This window comes from Pseudorasbora parva, chromosome 22, assembly GCF_024679245.1.
Source record: "Pseudorasbora parva isolate DD20220531a chromosome 22, ASM2467924v1, whole genome shotgun sequence".
NCBI lineage: Eukaryota > Metazoa > Chordata > Actinopteri > Cypriniformes > Gobionidae > Pseudorasbora > Pseudorasbora parva.
In genome coordinates this window covers 20,364,765-20,387,963 of record NC_090193.1, presented here as the reverse complement: position 1 = coordinate 20,387,963, position 23,199 = coordinate 20,364,765, and the positions used below count along the sequence as shown (strand labels likewise).

General features: G+C 38.6%; 1 protein-coding gene across 1 annotated transcript in view; it reads left to right on the top strand.

Annotated features, from left to right (window-relative positions):
* The window catches only part of suclg2 (succinate-CoA ligase GDP-forming subunit beta), a 160,852-nt gene that overhangs the window by 21,433 nt on the left and 116,220 nt on the right, over nt 1-23,199 (top strand). Inside the window, exon 2 of the mRNA XM_067432119.1 lies at nt 9,062-9,203. Coding sequence (XP_067288220.1) covers nt 9,062-9,203 — 142 coding nt within the window. The remainder of the gene's footprint in view (nt 1-9,061; nt 9,204-23,199) is intronic.

Here is a 23,199-nt window from a genome sequence, read left to right as displayed (position 1 = left end):
TATAAGAACCTACATTTGAAAAAAAATATATAGAGATCGCATTTTAAATGAAATGACTGGTGCACCGGTACTTTAAATACATAAAACATAATTGCAGATAATCCATGGCAAACCGTCGAGATGGTAACTTTAGAACCCACTGGCTATAAACCATTTTTAAAATTACTCGATCATCGAAATCGTTGTTTTATTAAAAGTTTATTGCCCATTCATCCTGAAGTGTTCCTACAAACACCAGTTATAATATAAGAAAGCTGGCCTGCATGGGCTAACAACTTTGTAACACTGCAAAGTTCACACTTCAATAACTAAGAAATGGCATCATAAGATAATGCCATCAGCTAAAATAAAATAAAAAGTCTTTACTTACTCGTTGAGTCTGGTTTTGATCCTCCGATGCTGTATTCTCTCTGCTGTTTTTAATGCCGGGTCCAAAGTAAATGCCTGATACTACTAATAATAACAACAACAACAACGAAAAAGAACACATTACATAGTTGTTGTTATTAAATAAAATACCTCGACATTTAACACTTATTTAATAACATTGATCTGAATAAACAGGTTATGCGCACCTTTGGTGTATAAGGCAGAAGGCTAACCGGGTAGTTGTATTTTGTGCGATTTTGTTGAAATTGTAATCGGGTGGTAGAAAAAGAGTACCCATTAAACAGTTTTTACATAAAGGACTCAATTAGGGAATAATTCTGTTTATTGCCAAAAGTATTGGGACACCCCTCCAAATCATTGAATTCAGGGGTTCCAATCATGGGTGTATAAAATCAAGCACCTAGGCATGCAGACGTTTCTACAAACATTTGTGAAAGAATAGGTCGCTCTCAAGAGCTCAGTGAATTCAAGCGTGGTACCATGATAGTTTGCCATCTGGGCAAGAAGTCTCTTGAAATGTCCTTACTACTAAATATTCTACGGTCTGCTGTTAGTGGTATTATAACAAAGTGGAACCAATTGGGAACAACAGCAACTCAGCCACAAAGTGGTAGGCCACGTAAAATCACAGAGCAGGGTCAGCGCATGCTGAGGTGCACAGTGCGCAAAAGTTGCCAACTTTCTGCAGTGTCAATAGTTACAGAACTCCAAACTTCATGTGGCCTTCAGATTAGCTCAAGAACAGTGCGTAGAGAGCTTCATGGAATAGCTGAGCAGCTGCCTCCAAGCTTTACATCCCCAAGTACAATGCAAAGCGGCAAATGCGGTTTTATAAAGCACACCGCGTATTCTCTTGGGTGACGAATCACGCTTCTCTGACTGGCAATCCGATGGACAAGTCTGGGTTTGACGGTTGCAAGGAGATTGGTACTTGCCTGACAGAGAAGCTGTGTGGGGTTGTTTTTCAGGAGTGGGCTTGGCCCCTTGGTTTCAGTTAAAGGAGCTCTTAATGCTTTAGCATACCAAGACATTTTGGATAATTTCATGCTCCTAACTTTGTGGGAACAGTTTGGAAATAGGCCTCTTCCTGTTCCAACATGACTGCTCACCAGTGCACAAAGCAAGGTCCATAAAGACATAGATGAGCAAGTTGGTGTGGTGTGGAGGAACTTGACTCGCATGCTCTAAATCCTGACCTCAACCCGATAGAACACTTTTTGAGACTGCGAGTCAGGCCTTCTCGTCCAACCTCACAATTGCACTTCTAGAAGAATGGTCAAAAATTCCCATAAACACACTCTACTAAACTAAACCTTGTGGAAAGGCTTCCCAGAAGAGTTGAAGCTGTTATAGCTGCAACGGGTGGGCCAACTCCATATTAAACCCTACGGATTAAGAATGGGATGTTCGTGTGTAAAGGCAGGCATCGCAAAACTTTCGGCAATATGTATAAATTAATTTATATAACCTTGTGTGTATTTGCACTTTTGAGCATGTGTTTTTGTATTTTGGAGCCTTCAACTGCATGTGTGTTTGTTTGGTGCAGAAAGCTGTGCTTGTGTGTATGTGTGTGTGTTTGTTGGTATTTAACTGGTGGTGTCTCCAGAGTGCTGATGAAGATAATTACTGTTGAAGCAGAGACTCAGGGGAGATCAGACACCTGCGGCCCCCCCTCTCACTGCTTCTTCCCAGAGCTCAGCGCTCGCGCCCCTGACGCCCACCTCCCGGTCCCAATACACCTCAACCTCACTTTGCCCTTGAGTGAACTAATAACCTGTAAAGCTACAAAATGGGCTCCGGCTAAATTTAGCAAGAAGGGGGAAAAGAAAACAATTACCGCTAACATTTGCAAAGAGGTTGCCATGGAGCTCTTTTAGCACTTCCACATTCCGGTTAATCAAGCGGGCCGAAACGAGAACGTCTAATTCCTGACAGACAGAAACAGAAAAAATATAACTGCCAAATATCATGGCCTCAGATCCAGACATTCAAGTAGATATTTTAAAGCCTATAATTCTCTCATTAGAATTCCGATTTAGATGTTTATACACCTGGCACCTGGAATCTGACACCAGAGTTTGCTTTCCTTGTCTTTGACTGACACAGGGTCTTGACTCTGTGGATAGTTTGGGATGGTTTGGGAGACTTTATTTTTTTGGGGTGCTATTCAGTGCCTGATTAGAAATGTTATAAAATCACAGTTAAAGGCCAGTTCATTCCAAGATACTATAACAATATATAAAATATATATTAAAAAAAAAAAAAATTAAATTTCATTTCACAAAACGTTCTACATTTTAAAAGCCAATATTTAATGACAATATTTTGTCTTGGACATATTTAAAGGGATAGTTCACCCAAAATGTTTTATGTCATCAGTTATACTCCCTCATGTCATTCCAAACACTTCAAGTTTTTAGTTAATCTTTAAAACACAAATCAAGATATTATTTTTGAAACCTGAGGTGTGTCTGTCTGTTTGGAAGTCTAGATAACCAAAACTTAGACTATACAAAAGATCATCATGTTGTAAAACGAATCCATATAAATCGAACGATTTATTCCAAGTCTTGTGGAGAGAGATTTGTGCTTCATGAGGAACAGATAATGTTATCAAATTGAACTGTATTGCAAAGTGTTATCAGAGTTGCTTTATTGTGTATTGTTAATCATGAAAATTCTGATTTGTGATTGGATTATATATATCATTACATTGTAATAACAAAGCTAAAAATGGCAATGGGTGGGCCATTGCCATGTGGGTGAGGTATTGCCTTCAATCCATAGTATGTATGGATTGAATGGCAATGTAACATGACAGGTGATCTTTCCTTTTACCGTTCACCCGTTTTCTTTTTCAGAAAGAACCTTCCAACATTTTCTCTCTCACCATATCTCATGTCTCTTTATTAATATTTGTTTTGTTCATGTGAAGCACACGTTATATATTTATTGCTGATGCAATGATGAATAATCTGTTGAGGAAAACAGCACTTATTTCCCATGTGAATTAATGAAAAGTAGTGAAGCATAAGCCCACTGTGGTCTAAACAGTCAGAAAATAAACCCTCATCTGTAAAGTCTAAATAAAAATCTTCAAATGTATGGCTGACTGAAGGTAAATGTTGCTCTGGGGTCTTGGGTTGCACATTTGCTGCATTTCAGCATTGCAGGGGATCAACAAATTCTCAATATATCTACATGTCACCATATTTTTGACATTACACATCATATCACGAGCACTAATGCACAAGTTATGCTTAGATTCATACAAAGCAGCTTTATTACCCGACGTCCTTCCACCTAACTCTTTGTAAGTAAGTAGCTATGTTAACAACAGCTAGCTTGCACACAGGGAGCTATTTCCAGTTTTAAATGTAGCCATTTCCACCCCCATACAGAGGTAAAAATATACATTGAATGCTACACCACAGCACAGCCATTTGGAATGACCATCAGAGGACAAAGCAGATGCTGTATTCATTTATAATATTTATGTATATATGTATATTTAACCAGGTTTGCTGGGTGGAGTGTCATGTCAAAAAATGTGCCACCCTGGCGCAGATATGTAGGCTCGATACCACAATTTTGGCTTCGGTACGGTACCACAATCTAATACCGAAGTACCGATATTAAATCGATACCACAAGGTCTGATATTAGCGCGGGTATATTGCACGCGAATGAGAACAATTATGCAAGTTTTGAGTTTATAAAGTGGGAAATTACCACCAATGTTTATTAGTAAATTAATCAGCAAAGCTTATCACATAAAATCAGTCATTTGAAAACTTTCTTGTGAGAAATAATTTCAGCAAAAATCTCTCAAAATTAGCAAATTGCTTCTGGTTTCAAAAGACATCGCACTACACTAAAGCAATCTGCATAATCCTATTCAACATTTCACGCTGGTCTCGGGATGGAGAACGGAAATCATTTGAACATGCAAGAGATTTTATAGCATTTCGTAATAACAGTTACAGGAGATATGAGCTCATACCACACACACACACACACACACACACACACACACACACACACACACACACACACACACACACGCCTGTCACTTAGTCACGCTCGCACATTACACATTAAGTTTCCTTAAACAGTCAAATACACAGAATTATGTACAAATGTCCGTCTTTAGTGAGTATTCACACAAACACAGGCGGTTGTGCCTAACGCGAATGTAAATAGTGCAATAGTACGCGTGCAAATATAATGAGATCTAAATGTCATTGGTTGAAACGAACGCTGGAGATTGTGATATTCGATCTTATGTTAGGCTATGTGTGTGCGTTGATCAGTGTTAAAAGAAAATAAATGTCTAAATGAGATGGTTTGAATGATTCACTGACCTGTCGATCTCTTCAGAAGTCTTAAAGTCAGGATAGTGATAGATGCTTCTTGGCTAGGTTTGATGGTTCTTCATCAGTTTTATAAGCAAAGTCATTACAAATGTCACTTCTACTCCTCTCTTTATTAATTCGTTTTGGGCATCTTGAGTGAGATTCAACTGCTTTATCCATTTTGTCCGTCTATGTTGTTGTCACATTTGCCGGTTGTTTCGGGTCAGTTTGGGTAGCGCGCTGCCATCTAGCGGTGAACTTCGGAACAGCAGCATATACCGAAATGTGCCAAATCATGATATCGTACCGTTTTAAATAAAATATATACCGGTATTTTTCCAGTACCGGTATATCGCGCATCCCTACAAGACACACACATTAAGGGCTCAAACTGAGGGGGTGGGGATACATGACTGTCTTTCAAATTCCCTCTGCATGCAATAGAAGAGCGATTCAACCTATCAGTGGTGATAGAACGCAAATTGACAGATTAAACTTTTGCCATATCTACTCGGCAAAACTCCGAACACATCTTCCTTCCTACCTTCATTAAGATTGTACCCTAAAATGTTGTGTCATGTACCCTAAATTCCTGTAAAGACAGGACATGTCCGGGCCCATCTGACATTTGCTAGATAGCATGTGGATGGTCCAGAAGAGCATTGGGAGAATGTCATATGGTCAGGTGAAACCAAAATATAACTTTTTGGTAAAAATTAAACTTGTCGTGTTTGGAGGAGAAAGAATGCTGAGTTTCACCATACCTACTGTGAAGCATGGGGTGGAAGCATCATGCTTTGGGCTATTTTTCTGCAAAGGGGCCAGGGTAACTGATCCGTGTAAAGGAAAGAATGAATGGGGCCATGTATCGTGAGATTTTGAGTAAAAACTGCACTTCCATCATCAAGGGCATTGAAGATGAATCATGGCTGGGTCTTTCAGTATGAAAATGATCCCAAACACACCACCCAGGCAACGAATGAGTGGCTCCAGTCTACAGATCTTTGGAGGCAGTTGAAAATCCTTGTTGCCCAGCGACAGCCCTAAAACATCACTACTCTATAGAGAAGATTTGCATTGAGGAATGGGCTCCAAACTACCAACAACACTGTGTAAAAACCTTGTGGCTACTTATTGAAAACGTTTGACCTCTGCCATTGTCAACAAAGGGTTTATAACAAAATTATTGAGATTAACTTTTGTTATTGCCCTTACGAAACAAAAATATATTGCAGTATATTGGAAAATACCATGCAATACATTAGGCAATATTTTCACATATATGGGATTTAATATTTAGATTTTCCAATATATTGCAATATATTGAAAGCGGCAATAATTTGTATATTTTTCAATATTTTACATGAATATATAATATATTTTGTAATACAATCAATATATTATTCCATATATTTACAATATATTAAAATATATTTCAAGTAATTTATTGGTAAATATATTTTCCTTTCGTAAGGGTGACCAAATAATTATTTTCCACCATAATTTGCAAATAAATTCTTTAAAAATCAGACAATGTGATTTTTCTGGATTTTTTTCCCATTATGTCTCTCTTAGTTGAAGTGGGAAAACGTGCACAGTTGGTGGATGACTAAATACTTTTTTGCCCCACTGTATTGTGCAATACATACAGCGTCTAGAAATTGTCATTGCAGTATTAAAGTTTTGACTAAACCTACAAACCGAATGCTTTCGCGATCTGTTTTCTTTAATGAGAAATGTGCTGTGAGCACCAAATGCAGTGATATGATGAATCATAGTTTATTCAGTTCAGTGTAGCCCAGCACAAAGCGTACTGTGATGTATTGTAGTGAGATGATGAAATGCAGGCTTTAAGAAGAACACTGCTGAGAATGAGAGTAGTGCATCATCTGACTCTTATCAGATAGCTGGTGATTAAGTTAGTGAGTGGATTGGAGGCTTACACACTTTTACAGAGGCTTCCAAAACAGTGTGTAAACAGTATGCCATGTAATGCTACATTGACCTATGTCCATAGCTGTCAACTAAAAAAAAATAATTCTAGTCCCAATTTAGTTGAATACGTGCACTACCTTACATATTGTTTTTTTTACTTAACCTGTAAGTGAAGTCACATTGTGTTTAAATAAATACTATAGAGTGTATTCTTCCCCAGTGTTCTTCCACAGCCTGCCAACTTTGGTGGCCACATTCATTATTCTCTGTGGAGACACGTAGATGCTCAATTAGTAGAAGCCATATTAGAGAGTTGTTCAAAATCATGACTTAATAAGGTGCTTGACTGGATTTAGCACTGTGCTGCTCGGATAACCTATTTTACTCATTCTGTAGTGGTGAATAATGGGAAATTGTCTGTTTAATGAGTGTCTTACAGCTTGTTATTGAATACTCATCAAAGGACGTGATCGTGAATACGTGTGAATATTAATCTAGTGCTGAGCTCGCTGCAAATGATTCGAAATCCTATCCTTATTGGAAGCCAAGATATGAATGAAAAGACAAGACTTGAAGCCGCTGCATTACAGTTGATGTCTGTTGTGAAACAATAGATATGTCTGAAAGAAAAAAAAGACAATTTCAATAAACCTATTTCACTCATGGCAGGTATGGCAGCACAGTGTAACGCTATCCTGTCAGTTATGATCTAGTCTACTCTTTGAACTGCCACATGTATAATTAGAGTGATTTAAACATATTACACTTAAGTGTAGGTTCACTTACTACTATGTTTTTTTTGGACATATACCATGGTACTGTATTTGTTTGGACATGTACATGTTGATTCGATAGTGTTTTGGTACTCGTGATTACTCTCTGTATGGGTAAGGGTTGTTTTATGGTTTCTAAGCTACAGTAAACTTTGGCATGTTACTTTTTTGAAACCAAAAAGTGTCCAGTGCACTGTCAGTAGTTTGGTGATGCACAAAGCACCGCTCACAAAGAAACTCGCATTCAAACCAAGAAGTATTCTATTGATCAGTTATGGTCTGCTTGTAAACTACAAAAATGCTAATTTGTGAAAAAGGTCATGTCGTGCGCAATCTGTGCATGCATTTACGTGTTCAGCCTATTGGCAAAAATATTTGCTTTTTTAAATATGTCATTGTGGTGTAAACGGAGCCTTAGGCACCTGGGGCCCTAATTTAACGATCTGAGGAAATGGTCTGAAACGCATGGTGAAGGTGCACTGTCCAAATCCACTTTTGCTGGTTTAACGTTGGAAAAAACAGTCTGCGCGCCAAGCGCATGGTCCAAAAATGTTGTGCCTAGTCTCTAAAAGGTGCACTATTTAGTATTTTTGCAGTAAAATATAACAAAAACACATCTTATATTTTTTTCAGCTGAGTTCTTCTCTAGTATCTTCTCATTCTCTAATATCCCAAATGTTTCCAACTATTTGTACATTTTGAGAAAATTGCTATTTTAACCAAGGAACTGGGACAACTGAGGGAGTTGCCTGTCAGTTGCGTCATATCTGTGTTATGACGCAATAACACAATTATTACACAGTTATCGGTTTCCGGTTTTGTTTGGCAGAAATGCTTTACTCTTCACAGTGTGCAACAAATGTTATAGCAGCCACTGAGGGAATGCACAGAGTAACGTCATAACCCAATTTTAATCATACTTAAATGTATCTAATATGATAAACAGAGCTGCGTTACCTCATACTCATGACCGGAGAAGTTGAAATGGCGCCGGCGATTGTGTCCCGTAATAATAAAAGTTACATAGTGCAGATTAATGAGTCATGGGTGTGTTTTGGGCATGACGTGCAATAAACCAATCAGAGCCTTTAAAAGCCAGATGTGCTTATAGCGGATTCGCTATTTACATTGCAGAATTTGCAAGATAAAAGACTGAACACTTCTCCAGAGAGTAATCCTTTTATTTTTATATTTAAAAATGTTTGCATGCTGCTGCACATCCCTATGTCTGTAATAAGCAGAGTGATGCTCATTGTGCACCTGCCGTTAATTAACGCAAAAAAATATTGCGCTATTGACTTTAGACAAAGTTTTTGTTAGTCAGTGGAGCAGTCATTTTCAGTTGCCTCAAAATAGCAATGCGCCTGAACACACCTCGTCTTCAGACCAGCATGCCCATAGGTGAACAGATGGGTACGAGTGTTTTTGTTATTTAGTCGACGTGGCGCTGAATATAAAAATGATAAGTTGTAGCGGGTGTATGATGCATTCCGAATTCCAAAAAGTCCCGTTCACATAGGTTCCTGTTAAAATGATGGGATTTTGCTTGTGAAATTTTGCCGAGCTACGATAACTAAACCGTGCTCTGTATATGTCTGTGTGATTTTAGTTAGCGAGGGTGAGCCCCAGAAGATGGCTGAACCTGCAGGAGTACCAGAGCAAGAAGCTGATGCAGGACAGTGGTGTGACCGTACAGCGGTTCTTTGTGGCTGACTCTGCCTCTGAAGCCCTGGAGGCCGCCAAGAGACTCAGTAAGTTTTCCTCATTGCAAACAGCTCGCTATTAAAGCGTTAGTTCACCCAAATATGAATATCATCTGTCATTAACTACTCACCGTCACGCTGTTTCAAAACCCAGACTTTCGTTTATCTTCAGAACACAAATGAAGATCTTTTTAATGAAATCTGATAGATTTCTGTCCCTCCACTGGCAGCTACACAACTGACACTTTGACGCTTCAAAAAGTTTGTTCAAAGATGAATCCATGTGATTAAAAGCGGTTTAGTCCAAATTTTCTAAAGTGACTTGATCGCTTTATATGATGAACAGATTTAATTTAGACTTTTATTCAAGTGTAAACATTGATCAGTGAACATAAACAGAAGCTTAACCGAGCCTTCTTGATGTTCGAGAACGAGCCTCATTGGTTCTCGCACATCAAGCGACTAATGTGTTGATGAATGTTCATATGTGAATAAAACCCTAGATTCAATCTGTTATGCGACCCAGTCTCATCGTAAACTTCGGACTAAATCGCTCAAGTCACATTGATTCATTTTACAATCCATTTATCGTCTTTTTGATGCATTATAGTGGTAGTTGCGTAGCTTTCAGTGTAGGGACAGAACCATCCCTTTAACACAGTTCTGTCCCTCTAATAGATTTCAGCGTGAACAATGTGATTGCATGAATAACACTTCATTGATAACGTGCTAATGAGGTCATGTTTATTTGTTAACTCAATTGCTGCTTGTATGCAGAGATCTGACCTCCCACGCAGGGAGCTGGGGCATGAATTAGCCAGTGAGAACGCAGAACACACATTTTATTGATGTTTTTGCTTTTATTCTGGTGGACATGCCTTCAAGGGTCAACAGGACTGAAGATCTTCTCTTATTTATTCTGCTTTTCTTCTGTTTTGCATGGTTTGTCGCTTCCTCGCTGTTGTATCCATGCGCGCATTCTTGTTTTCTGTCATGCCTTTTTATTGTGAGCCTCCGTTTGTAGGCACAAGCACCTTTTGTATGCGGTCTGTCAGGTGATGTCCTCAATGTCCGCGATTGCACCGGTGCAGTCCGAGCTAAATCCGTGAGGTGGGCTCATTTCTGTTAGCGTCTGCCTTCTTAGTCACATTCAGTTTCATGTGTGAGAGATGCTGGATGCTTTTCAGAGGCTCACATCTGTAATCTCCTGCTTATCTCACTGTACACAACAGGCTTAAGCGTTCCATGTCCAGCTCTTATACCTTTGCTGTCTGTGACTAAATATTTCCATTCAAATGGGGCTTGTTGTTCATATGAGTTTGATTCTGCAACCCAGGTGCTGTCTTAGATCAAACGCTGAGGGTGAGACAATGACATCTTTTTTCTGACTTGATTTGAAACTTGCTTCAAAATGGCACTTCCAGCCCTGCACATTGAGTGTTTCAGCCTGGTTCCCGTGGGATAGGGTAGGGCCCGGGCCCAGGCGACATGTGCGATGCGACCAAGCGAGACGTGAAGGATTTCGGTGACTTCGATAGTGCAGTGAGCTGTTCTCCCCAGTGCAGAGATGCCACCCCACAGTCGGGCCCACTTACCCATGCGGCAATTTAGCTGACAGCTCAATTCGAGCTCTGCGGTTTACTGCTCCTCACTAACAGTAAAGAGGCTTTTAAAGGTCTTTTGAGTTTCTTGCGATACGGAAGTGTTGAAAAGATGCTGCATCTTTGTGCACTTCCTGTTTTGCCTTGTTTGCCATCAAAAATGTGTTATACTTATTGCCCTTTCAGCCTTTTATTTGTGAGTTTATTTTTATTTGAGTTTTAAGCCCCTTTCACACTGCGATTCCGGCAAATACACGGATAATGCGACCCGGCATTTGTTCCCGGGGCGCTAGATTTGGTCCATTCACACTGCCAGCGAAATACCGTAATATGTGCGCTTTCACACACAACCTGTAACGGTCCCGGATCGAGTTGACACGTGACATCCTGATGTGATGTATAACGGCGAGCGATCTCAGCTTCAGCGCGGATATTAAGGAGCTCATTGGTCTCGACTTGTGTCCAGTTTGCGCACGTTTCTGCTTGTTTAATTTTAGTTTCTTTTGTATACGAACACTCTCTGCATTTAAAACACAGACGAGCTCTTCTGGCACTGCAGGGTTGTATTATTGAAAAAACAAGCTCTAGGAGTCACACGATAACTACGTACACGTTGCGGCATTAGTTTTGGCTTTTGTTCACACAGCGCTCGTCCCGGGTCGAATCCCGCAATGTTACTAGGTTCCCGACCTGGGTTCAATTCGGTAATCAATTCCGGGACGTGGTTGCTTTCACACAGAAGGCGACCCGGCAATGTCCCGGCAAAACCGGGAATATTGCGGGTCGGACGTGCAGTGTGAAAGGGGCTTTAGTAATTTACTTTAAATTAAACACTTTTTTTCCAGTTAATTGCTAAGGCAACATTTATAATTTTCCAGGCAACATGCCAAGGTAACTATATATATATATATATATATATATATATATATATATATATATATATATATATATATTAGGGCCGGGACTTTAACGTGTTAATTAAGATTAATTAATTACGTGACTTTAACGCGTTAATTAATTACGCAAAAAAAAAAAAAAATTAACCATTTATTTTTGCACCGCGGAACGTTTTTCAATGTATCAGTTTCGACGGACCGATTATACTGGAACACCAACTAGCGCTCCAGAGTCACGACAACAAACCATGCGTGCGTCTCAATCCGCTCCCTAGTTCAGTAGTCAGGGCACTGATCAGGGAGTCAGCCCATTGACTTATGTCTTGATCCGTTCCCTGACTAGGGAACTAGGGAGCTGATTGAGACGCAGGGCATGCTTGAACATGAACGAAGAAGCTGATGAGAGCGCTTTGCTTGGCCCCGTGGATGGGAAATTTTGTTTTAAAAAACGAAAGAATGGAATCGTCGTCAAGAGCATGGTTGTGTGCAAGCTATACAACAAGGAATTTGCGTATCACCGCAGCACATCGAGCCTCAAATATCACTAATATGCTTTTGCTACACTTAATGGCAAACATTGCACTGGTCTGCTGGACTGAAATAAATAAACAATATTTTGTTGATTAAGCTTATGTATTCAGTCATTATTCAATGGTATACTAAAAATACATGTGAAAAATTACTTCTCATTGTTCTCAGGTCAAATATTTATATGCGATTAAATGCGATTAATTTCGATTAATTAATTACAAAGCCTCTAATTAATTAGATTAATTTTTTTAATCGAGTCCCGGCCCTAATATATGTATGTATGTATGTATGTATGTATGTATGTATGTATATTATGTATATATATATATATATATATATATATATATATATATATATATATATATATATATATATGTGTGTATGTATATGTTTTTTATTTATGTTTTTTACAAATGTAAAAAATGTATTAAATATAATTATAAACAAATAAAATTAATTATATATATATAGTTTTTTTAAATAATTTTATTTAATTAAAAATTTAAATGTTATTTAATTTTTAGCTTTTTTGTCTATGCAATCATATCGGCCCTGTCCTAAATTTCAATTCAGTTTACTTGTGTACTCATTTGCTCACCTTCATGTCCGCTTGACTTTCTTTCATCTGCTCAACGCAACAACAAAAAAACCCTACTCTCTTCCATACAATGAAAGTGAATTGGGACCAATGGATTTCAAGCCCACAAAAGAACAATGCAGCAGAACAAAAGGATCATTAACGTTGTGTGACTCATTCACTGTATTCAGTCTTCAGAATTTGATAGCTTTGTGTGAGGAAAAAATTTGAATTGTTATTCGTGAAAAATCTTGCTTGACAGTCGTGGTGACCATTCACTTTCATTGTGTGGAAAAGAGCAGCCCAGATATTCTGCTCAACGTCTTTTTTTGTGCTACTCAGAAGATAGAAAGTCATAAAGGTTTCAAAAGACATGAAAGTGCAGAAATAATGAAATAAATAAATAATCAAATTTTATGTAAACTATCCTTTAAGATAGTTGAATGGAGAAATAATGTTTCTCTCAGCACTTTAAAGGGAAAAAAGGATGGAAAGACAAGTGACTGGGTGAATGTATAAAGGGAGTGGTGAGTCTCTCTGTTGACAATTTGCTTTATTTGTTGACCGACTGCAGGCTGTGGCACTAATGATCCCACACCTGTCCTTTAATGTTGGGCCTGTGTTTGGCACTGATGGCAGGGGGGATGCCCATTTTAAACAACCCCCTGTGCTGTTAAGTAATCTGACTGTCAAAGGGGCAAGTCTGATGCTGCCTTCATCAGTCACCAACCGCCACTCGATTATGCAGCTCCGCTTGCTGCCAAAACACACACGTGTGCGCATTAACACACACACAAAGGAACAATGAGAGGGAAGAAAAAAGATAAATGATTGTGAAAGAGGGTGAGAAAGATAGAGGAGGGGAAGACAGCAAGAGACTGAAAGTGGGGTCACACAGCATAGCTACAATATGCTGCCGCTGACTTCTGATTGGACGATAAGGTGGGAACTTTTTGCCACCAAACTGAGACGGCACAATAAATCAAAGTGCATAGCTCAACCGTAGAAAGACTCTCTCACACCATCTCCTCCGCGCTCTTGTCCTATTTAAGAGGAAGAGATCTGCCCAAGATTGAAGGTTCGGGGAATTGGAGATGTTCCTCATTTTTGCCAAGAAAACGAGAGGATTTCAACACCTGTAATCAAATGTGAATACGCCTCAGAGAGAGGCTCTTTATAGTACAAAAATAAATACGCAGGTTGACGTGGGTTCCAGTATAAACCCTATTCCCAGAACACCGTCTTCTGACATGAAAGGAAAATAAATGTTAATCATTACTTTCGCCGCCTTTCCATCCTGGTATTGCAAACAGATATTTCCCAGCCAATGAGAGCGCTGAATCATGTTGGCCTGCTTTGTTTCTGCCGCGGCTCCTGTTGACAGATGCATCTGCTGGGTAAATATTGATGGATTTGTCCACTAGAATGTTCCAGAATGGTTTTCTCACTGTCTGCATTATTCAGACCCTCCAGGACTGTACAGCGAGAAGCATAGATGGAGAAATATTTAACCGTTTCTTACTCTAGACGATCGTTTGTTCACCAAATTCAGCCCGTTTCTTGCACAAACTTTCTTCAGTTTTCTTTCCCCGCTTATTTATTCAGAAATTAGAACCTGTTTTAAATGACAGAGAGAGTTAGAGACTTACAATTAACAGGAGAGGGATGTGTTAATACACTTCAGAGAGGTATGAATATTCAAAATAAACAGCAATGGTTTATGCATGGCAGTCAAATCTCATGTGTCCTTATTAGAGCGGCAGCGACTTGCATATGTCAACCTACAGCGGTATGCTGAATTACTCTGACATTCAACAACCCTGAGAAGAGAGGCTGGAGTATATAGCGTAATGCGGAGGGGTTTTACATATATAGTTTGAACTTGACGAGTTAAGACAACTTTGAGAAAAGATTTTGATAGCAGCCTTATGGAAGAATTTAATAAAGTGACATAAGTTACTGTCAAGCTATTCATTTCGCAGAGGGGAGATCAAGAGTCTCAGCGCTTTACCCGGAGCTGATTATATTTTCTTAACAGGTTTTTACATCATCCGGATGGAGGCCGTTATCAATCACAACCACTGCTTTTAATCTTATTGGGGAATAATTAAAAAGGTAACAGGTTTTGAGAAGGCTCAAGGGTGTTGCACCCATGCCTCTATATAGCGACCAACTATTATATGCAAGTTATATAATGTTACTCATAACTGTAGATATTATTTGCATTATTAAGTTCATTGTTACAAATGATTATCAATAATATTTAATTCAAATACGAAATATATTTACGTTTTAATCCGCATAAGTTGTGTCCAGTTGTGGTAAGACTGGTAGCTTTGGCTCTTAGAGGGCCTCAAAGCATCGGCGCTTTCACACTTCTCTTCTCCAGGCTCTTCATCAGTGGCATCACACCATATGTCTCTCCGCCGACCCGCTGCATACTCGCCATCTGCCGAGTCTTCCCTCGTTTCGAAAGCTTCCTCATTCACAGCTTGTGCTTGCTAGAAAAGGACTACTATTCCATAATGCCATATATCTCGATATTTGTCGTATAATGACTCTTTGTGTGTGTGTGTGTGTGTGTGTGTGTGTGTGTGTGTGTGTGTGGGTGGGTGGGTGGGTGTATGTGTGTGTGTGTGGGCATGTTTTTGTGACATATCAGGACACAAATGTGTATAATGACATGGGTATGACACAGGTATTACAAGGAGAGGGTGAAATATGAGGACATTGGCCATGTCCCCACTTTTCATAAGGCTTATAAATCATACAGGATTTTTTTTTTTTGGAATAGAAAGTAAAAATGCCAAAAATATTTATGGTTTTTCTACCGTACAAACCGAAAATACGTTTTGTACTGTATAAAAACCATTACGCCTATGGAATGTCCCTATATGTCACAAAAACAAACGTGTGTGTGTGTGTTGCTGCATGTTGATTGCACATTCTGATAAATGAAGGGACGATCCGTTATTTAATTTCTTGTCGATAACTTTGTCCAATCATAATATCAGAAGGATTTCTGAAGGATCATATGAGACTGAAGACTGAAATTTCAGCTTTAGCATCAAAGAAATAAATACAATTTTAAAATATAAAACATTTACTTTAAATTGCTAAATATTTCACAATATTAATGTTTTTACTGTATCTATGATCAAATAAATACAGCCTTGCATGGTTAAAATAAGAGGCTTCTTTAAAAAACATAAACAAGTGCCCCAAACTTTTGAATGGTAATGTCTATAATTTATTTATTGAGCATTAATAATAATAATAGCTAAAATATTGGAGTACTTCTTCAGGATCTTCAGAGTCCCTGCTTGTTTTGATTGGTTAAGCTTTTTAAACATACTTATGACTTTTTTCTTCATTATGTATGATAGCTTTTTCTTTTCACTTTATCTCATTCTGTCATTCAGTTTGATGGGCTGTGTCTGGCGCAGAGCGGTTGGCCGGCTGGTGGTCTTGCATTCTCTGATCTGAGATAAAAGAGATTTGTAGGGGTTTTATATAAAGACTTGGTGCTAATGGCATCTAGTGCCTGTTGCCTGTCCTGTCTATTCTTATATATATTTATATATATTTCCCCCCACTGTTTTCCAAGAAAATCGAATGAATTTTGGCTCTCCAAAAATATAAATAAATTATAAATAAATAAATAATACAGTATTTCAGAAAGCTCCACATTTATGGATCATAAAGAATTGTAATTGGAGAAATGATTTGTGCAGTGGTTGTAAGAAATGCCTTTCAAATGATTGTACAAATACACACAAAGGGAATACAAGCTGCGTTTGAGGGAGCTCACAAATCAAAATGTAATTTCGGTTTGTTGACGGCTCGGCTGCGTTGATATTACACATGGCACATTATCATACCTCACGCCTGCAGACCTCACAGTGCTGCCAGCGTTCTATAAGCAGAAGGTGCGACACCATTATTTTGGTGATGTGGCTCAAAATTGCATGTTTTATTAGAGGTATTGTATGGTCCATTGAGCACCAAATTTAGAAGACAAAATACAGTATTTTTTGTTCCCTTCATGCATGAGTTTGTTTCCGCATATTTCGTTTTCTTTCGGTTTTCTAAAGCTACATAAGGTTGAAATAAGGTGCTTTCTTTACAGTATTTAGAAACCAATTTAGTTGCTGCTTTTAATGTGTAAGTAGATGTGACGGATAACTGCGGAGGAAAGAGGAATTCAAATTAGTTTTCTGTGTGATGACATTTCATTTTTCTTTTTTTCTCTGTGTAACGCAAAAGTTACTGTTAACATGTTAGAAAACTGAATGGCATGATGGTCAGCTAGTCTTTGATGTAGGGCCATGATGGGCGTCTAGAGGGGTCATGAGAAATTTGATAAATGGTTTTATAAAAAAACAACCTGTCAGTCCTGTCAGGATATTTGTTAAAATTTACAAATAAATATACATAGATCAGGCATTACATATGACCTGCCAGGTGAAGTGAATTACACTCATCATCTCTTCATCACGGCACCTGTTTGTGGGTGGGATATGTATCCTCAAAGTTGATGTGTTAGAATCAGGAAAAATGGGCAAGTGTAAGGATTTGAGCGAGTTTGACAAGGCCCATCAGAAGTCAGAGCATCTCCAAAACGGTAGCTCTTGTGGGGTGTTCCTGGTCGGCAGTGATCAGTATCTATCAAAAGTGGTCCAAGGAAGGACCAGTGGTGAGCCGGGGACAGGGTCATGGGCGGCTAAGGCTCATTGATGCACGTGGAGAGTGGACAAGACTCGCCCTTGATCAATCATATGAGCTACTGTAGCTCAAATTGCTCAAAAAGTTAATGCTGGTTCTGATGGATAGTTCTGCAATTTGTTGCGTATGGGGCTGCATAGCCACAGACCAGTCTGGATGCCCATGCTGACCCCGGTCCACCACCGAAAGTGGAAACGGTAAGCATGTGAGCATCAGAATTGGACCACGAAGCAATGGGAAAAGGTGGCCTGGTCTGATGAATCATGTTTTCTTTTACATCATGTGGATGGCCGGGTGCATGTGCGTCGCTTACCTGGGAAACACATGGCACCAGAATGCACTATGGGAAGAAGGCATGATGACAGATACAATATGATGCTTTGGGCAATGTTCTGCTGGGAAACCTTGGGTCCTGCCATCCATTTGGATGTTACTTTGACACATACCACCTACCTAAGCCTTGTTGCAGACCATGTGCATTCTTTCATGGAAATGGCACTAGGGAGGTGGCTGTGGCCTCTTTTAGCAGGATAATGCGGCCTACCACAAAGTAAAAATGGTTCAGGAATGGTTTGAGGAGCACACCAACGAGTTTGAGTTGTTGACTTGCCCTCCAAATTCCCCAGGTCTCAATCCAGCCCCACCTCGCAACTTACAGAACTTAAAGGATCTTGGTGCCAGATACCACAGCACACCTTTAGGGGTCTAATGGAGTCCATGCCTCAACGTGTCAAGGCTGTTTTTGCAGGAAAATGGGGACCAACACAATATTAGGTTTCTACGTCTAACATTACAGATTTTCCAGATATATTTAATATTTTAATCATTTGTTTTGGCTTTTTACTATGATATACAAAAGTCTGTCATTTAAGATTGCCCATTTTAAAATAATACCTTGCTTTTTTTCACACTGTATAAGTGAAAACATTAAATAATAAACTGTCTTTGTTCATTTTTGGATTTCTTGGCATCAAAATGATTTTAAGACCCCTTGCCCAGTTATCCAGCAACCAGTTGATTTGTGAGGGGTTTTTTTTCCAGATTTTTTTTTCTTTCTTTCTTGCAGCTGTGTTTTAATTAGCATTTTGTGCTTTAGCTTTTAGTTTGCACAGTAATTAAATATCTTAATTAGCATGCTAATTAAAGCACTGCCACGTAAAATATCTAACGAAAAGGGGAAAAAAGCGAGAATTTTTTTCCCCAATTATAGTCAGTTTTTGGATGACTAGTTGATTAGTCAGCCTTCGTGACCCTAGTATTCCCAATTACCCTTAGTGTCGACCGTCATTTTGTTTAGACTGAATGATCAGCATCCACCCAGTTTCTTGCCAACATAGCCTGCTATGTGAAGCAGTTAAATCTGAGCAGTAGCCCTGCTCTTTACAGGGAACTGAAGGGAGGCCGGGGACAAGACGGCGATGTTGATTGACATGGACATGGATGTTGACAGCTTGTGGAGTGTTCCAGTGAGTGGAATAAAGCGGCGAGCCAGCCCGAGGTCAGATACCGCACCCGGATTTACACACTCGCTCCCGCTCAATCACAGCAGGCCTGCCTCAGAAGGAAGGTGGCGTTCTCTTCCTCTCTCTTCTTCTCCTCTGTTTGATATTGTGTTGGGACAATGAATCAGAAAGGGTAATGAAAGCCTCCCAACTTCCCTGAGGAAACTTCACTCACTTAATTACTTCAGCCTCCTCTGGTGAGCTTGAAATATGCTTTTTGGGAGCCAGTGCAATCTCTCTTAGATTAATCCCTTGCAAAATTGATGTTTACCATGCAAGCAAACCGAGTATAACCAATCTGTATTTTGCTAGTGCTTATGAAACGGACAGTTGTTCATCTGTTGAATTAACTTGAATTTGAGGCTTGTTGAAGATTTTCGGTGCTTAAATTAGTTTGCCTGGTCTTTATATAGTGTACGGACAACTAATTAGGCCTCCATCTAGACATGAAAAATTACCTAAGCTTTGTAGGTTACTACTTTGGAAATAACATGTCAGTCCGCTAAAGTTATATGAGAGAATGTGAGCTTCAGCAAAGTCGCTGACATTTTGACAAGTCAGCGGTATGACTCTATGAAGCTATACCACTGCATAAGTTCCCAGAATGCATCAGGACTGACAGGATTCCAGCATAGAATGCGGTCATACAGGAAAAATGGATAGTGTGTGGAACGTTCTTACCATCATTACCTAACTGTTTTAAATGTGAAACCTAAATGTTAGTACCTAACATGAACCATTCCTTAGCATTTCTTTTCACCATGCAAAAAGAAGTCACGTACGATTTTCATTTAGTTTCACCTCTCTTTCTCGCCAGAAAGCACGCATACGAGCTTTAATACGCCTGCGTTTGCGTACCGTACAGCCGGTGTGTTTCCATTTACGGTGTCTGATGAAGGTGGGTGAGATTTGAGGTAAGGTTAATGTACCACGCTCAAGGGCACTGTGAACAGATTTGCCATTTCCTGCAGCAGCAGAATGTTCTCATTGCCAGATGTTGCCGCGGACAGGCAGAGAATGGAGGGTGAGATGGCTATAGGAACAGAGAAGATGATGAAAACGTATGAAAAATACTTGCAGATGGAGTCTGTAATGCTAAATATAGATTTCTTTAGAGCCTATGTGAGACTGGAAATAATTGTGAAAGCAGATTTGCGGCTCTCTGCTCGCTCAGTTCGTAGACCAACGGATGTGATTGTGTTTTGTAAAAGATGTTTGAAGTCATAGTAATTATTTACTATGGAAGCTTGTTTCCGCCACAGAATAAAACATTTTAAAAGATAATTGTGATTTTTTTATCACACAATTGCATGTTATGGAGTCCTTATTGCAAGATGTAATCTCGCAATTGTGAGATAAAAGTCAGAATAGTGTTGTCACGATACCAAAATTATGACTTTGATACGATACCAGACTAAAATACCTCGATAACGATACTAAACCGATACTACTGTAAAAAAAAACAAAAAACAGATAATATGATTAATATGACAACAGAACTTATTATTCATTGTTTTATTTTTATTTTACTAAAAAATCACTTGGCCAGCAGTTCCTGCGCAGGTTTTTGACCATTCCTCCTCTTATTGCTGTAATAACTGCATGCCAGTGTGAACATCCTTACAGAGATCACATCAATCATGTTATCATTATTTAACCTTTCACTTCTGAACAGGTTGGGATGACCAAAATCTTATTTTATGATTCGAGTAATTTAATATTTTTAAAAATATAATCTCATAATTATAATATAGATTTTAATTGTATCTGTTTTTAAAAATAAGCAAAAAAATGAAAATTAATGACAAAAACAGTTCTTTATTTTTCAGCTACATTAGGTCTATTTAACAGTAGCAAGTCAAGAAAGAAATTAAATAATCAAATATAAAACTGCTTACTTAGTCTACACTCTATAATTTAACTATACACTGATTCTTAATTAATATATTTTAGTTATTTAGCCAAGCATGTGGTGGTTTTCTATTTTTCATTGTTTGCTTAACATTAATCACAGAATATAGGGTCTGGCTTAAGACCTGCACGGATCTAATTACCTCAGCTGTAGGCTACAGGTTCACCAAAGACATAGACTGTGTTTACCTGATTACTCGCCAGACCGTGCATTTTTACAAAATTTTGACCATTCAAACCCAAATAATAATCCGCGAAAGAACTGAATGGCGATTGCTTGTTTGTTGTCTAAAAGGCGTGTGCGCGCGCTTCAGGTCAGAGTGCAAAATTTTCTCCTCATGCGCGCATATTTCTGTTGCTTTCTTTGTCATGCGTTGCTCGTATATATTTAACTCTTCTGCTTCTAATGTTTATTGAGCGGCTGAAGCAGAGCTCTGCACACACGTCCTGACACCTGCTGTCACGTACATTCACCGAAAATAAGAAATACAGCTCATAGGCGCTGTCCTCCTTAAAGTACCGGTACTTATAATAGTCCATATCGTACCGTTTGTAATAGCAGGGTATCGCAATACTTTTCTAGTACCGGTATATCGTGCAACACTAAGTCAGAATTGTGAGATAGTCGCAATAATTTTTTTTATTTTTTGTCAGAAACGAGCGTCTGTAATTTACAGTATGTATCGTTTAAGGAGAATGTCTTACATAACTTTATGTACACATTTTTTAACGTTTTCTTTTATTTTTTGATTGTAAGGCAGCACTGTATTGCCTTCAGCAGATATACGCATACAATTTACTGTCTTTTTCTTCTGAAAAAACATACTCAAATTATTGATGACTCATCTTGCACTACGTAGATTTTTGTCCAATCAAATGCTATAATGAGAGAGCCCCTCCCCCGATACTATCTGCAGCGACTAGCAAGATCTGATCATAGTGGCTTATCATGGTGGATGGCTGTGATGTTTACTGCCTATTCATTTAAAAATAAAAAAGGAAAGGAAAAAAGGGAGGCCTTAAATATTTCCCGCCCAAACTGCCCATTTAAATGGGAAACATGCTACTTAAAATACACTTTAATTAATTCCTTTTTTTGTAATTATATACAGCCTTTTTTAAATTTTTGTTTTTGTAAAAATACATTTCTATATTCATCTTTTTGAATTTTGGACTTCTGTTAAATTAATGTTTTTCGTTTCTCTCATTTATTTAACTGTTCACCCTTTACTCTGCAAGTGTTGTTAATTTCAGCACAGTCGTCATGCTGACCGATGTCATGACAACAGATCCTAAGCTTAAAACCTTACCTAAAACTTTTAACTTTAGTCTTTTGCTGCCCCCTAAATACTACTTCTTTCACGAAATTAAGCTTTAATGTGCAATATTTTAAAAGCACATTTGATTTCTTAAATACTTGACATTTTTTCTCCAGTGTTAGTACAAAAATAGGGCATATGAGAATTTTGGGTTTTATTACATTTAGTTTGTAATCATTTAATGTGCAGTATGCACACTCTTGTATTTATATTCGGTTTTCTTTAGTAAACTGCACATTAAGGATCCACTTACTGTACTTGAGATAACAATGAAACATTACATTAGCATATGGTGTTACTTTTCTTGTGTTTTGAGCTTTTGGTATTATGATCTTTTGAAATGTAGTTTGAATAAACCGAAGAGAAGGTAACCTCTTTTCTAGATGGTTCAGATGGTGCACAAGGGTATGTGGCGAAAACGCGGCGTCTTCTTTACTTTGCCGCACATGGCAACACTTTAATAGAGGTGGGAGATCATTATGAAGGATTGTGATGAGGAGCAGGTGGATGAATTTAACAAGAGCTAAGCTGTCAGTGAAGTGGTGACAGCTGAAGTTGAAATGACACAGATGAAACTTGAGACAGAAGAAGTGGCTCTCTCTTATCAACCTCTGCTCCGTTTCCGAGCAGACGGCCATCATTAGACAGGAGTTATAGCCGGATCTTTGTTCCGCTCTGACTTGTTCCTGTGCGGGCAGGAGCAGACGCTGATGTCTAGAGGTGGAAAACACTGCGACACGACGGCTTACACAGGTCAAGAACTCGAGTCTGAGCTGTGGTCTGTTTGTCATCCAACAACAAATTAATTGAATTTAGGACACAGAAAGACTGTGTATAAGCAGGGTTTTTTTTTTTTTTTTTGCTTGCCTGTAAGGACTGGGCACTGATTCTTATTTTCAAGGGTTCGATTCAGATTATATTTGTTCTTATAACTTATGTTTGAACAAAAATAAAAAGTAATATTGTGAAATATTTTTACAAT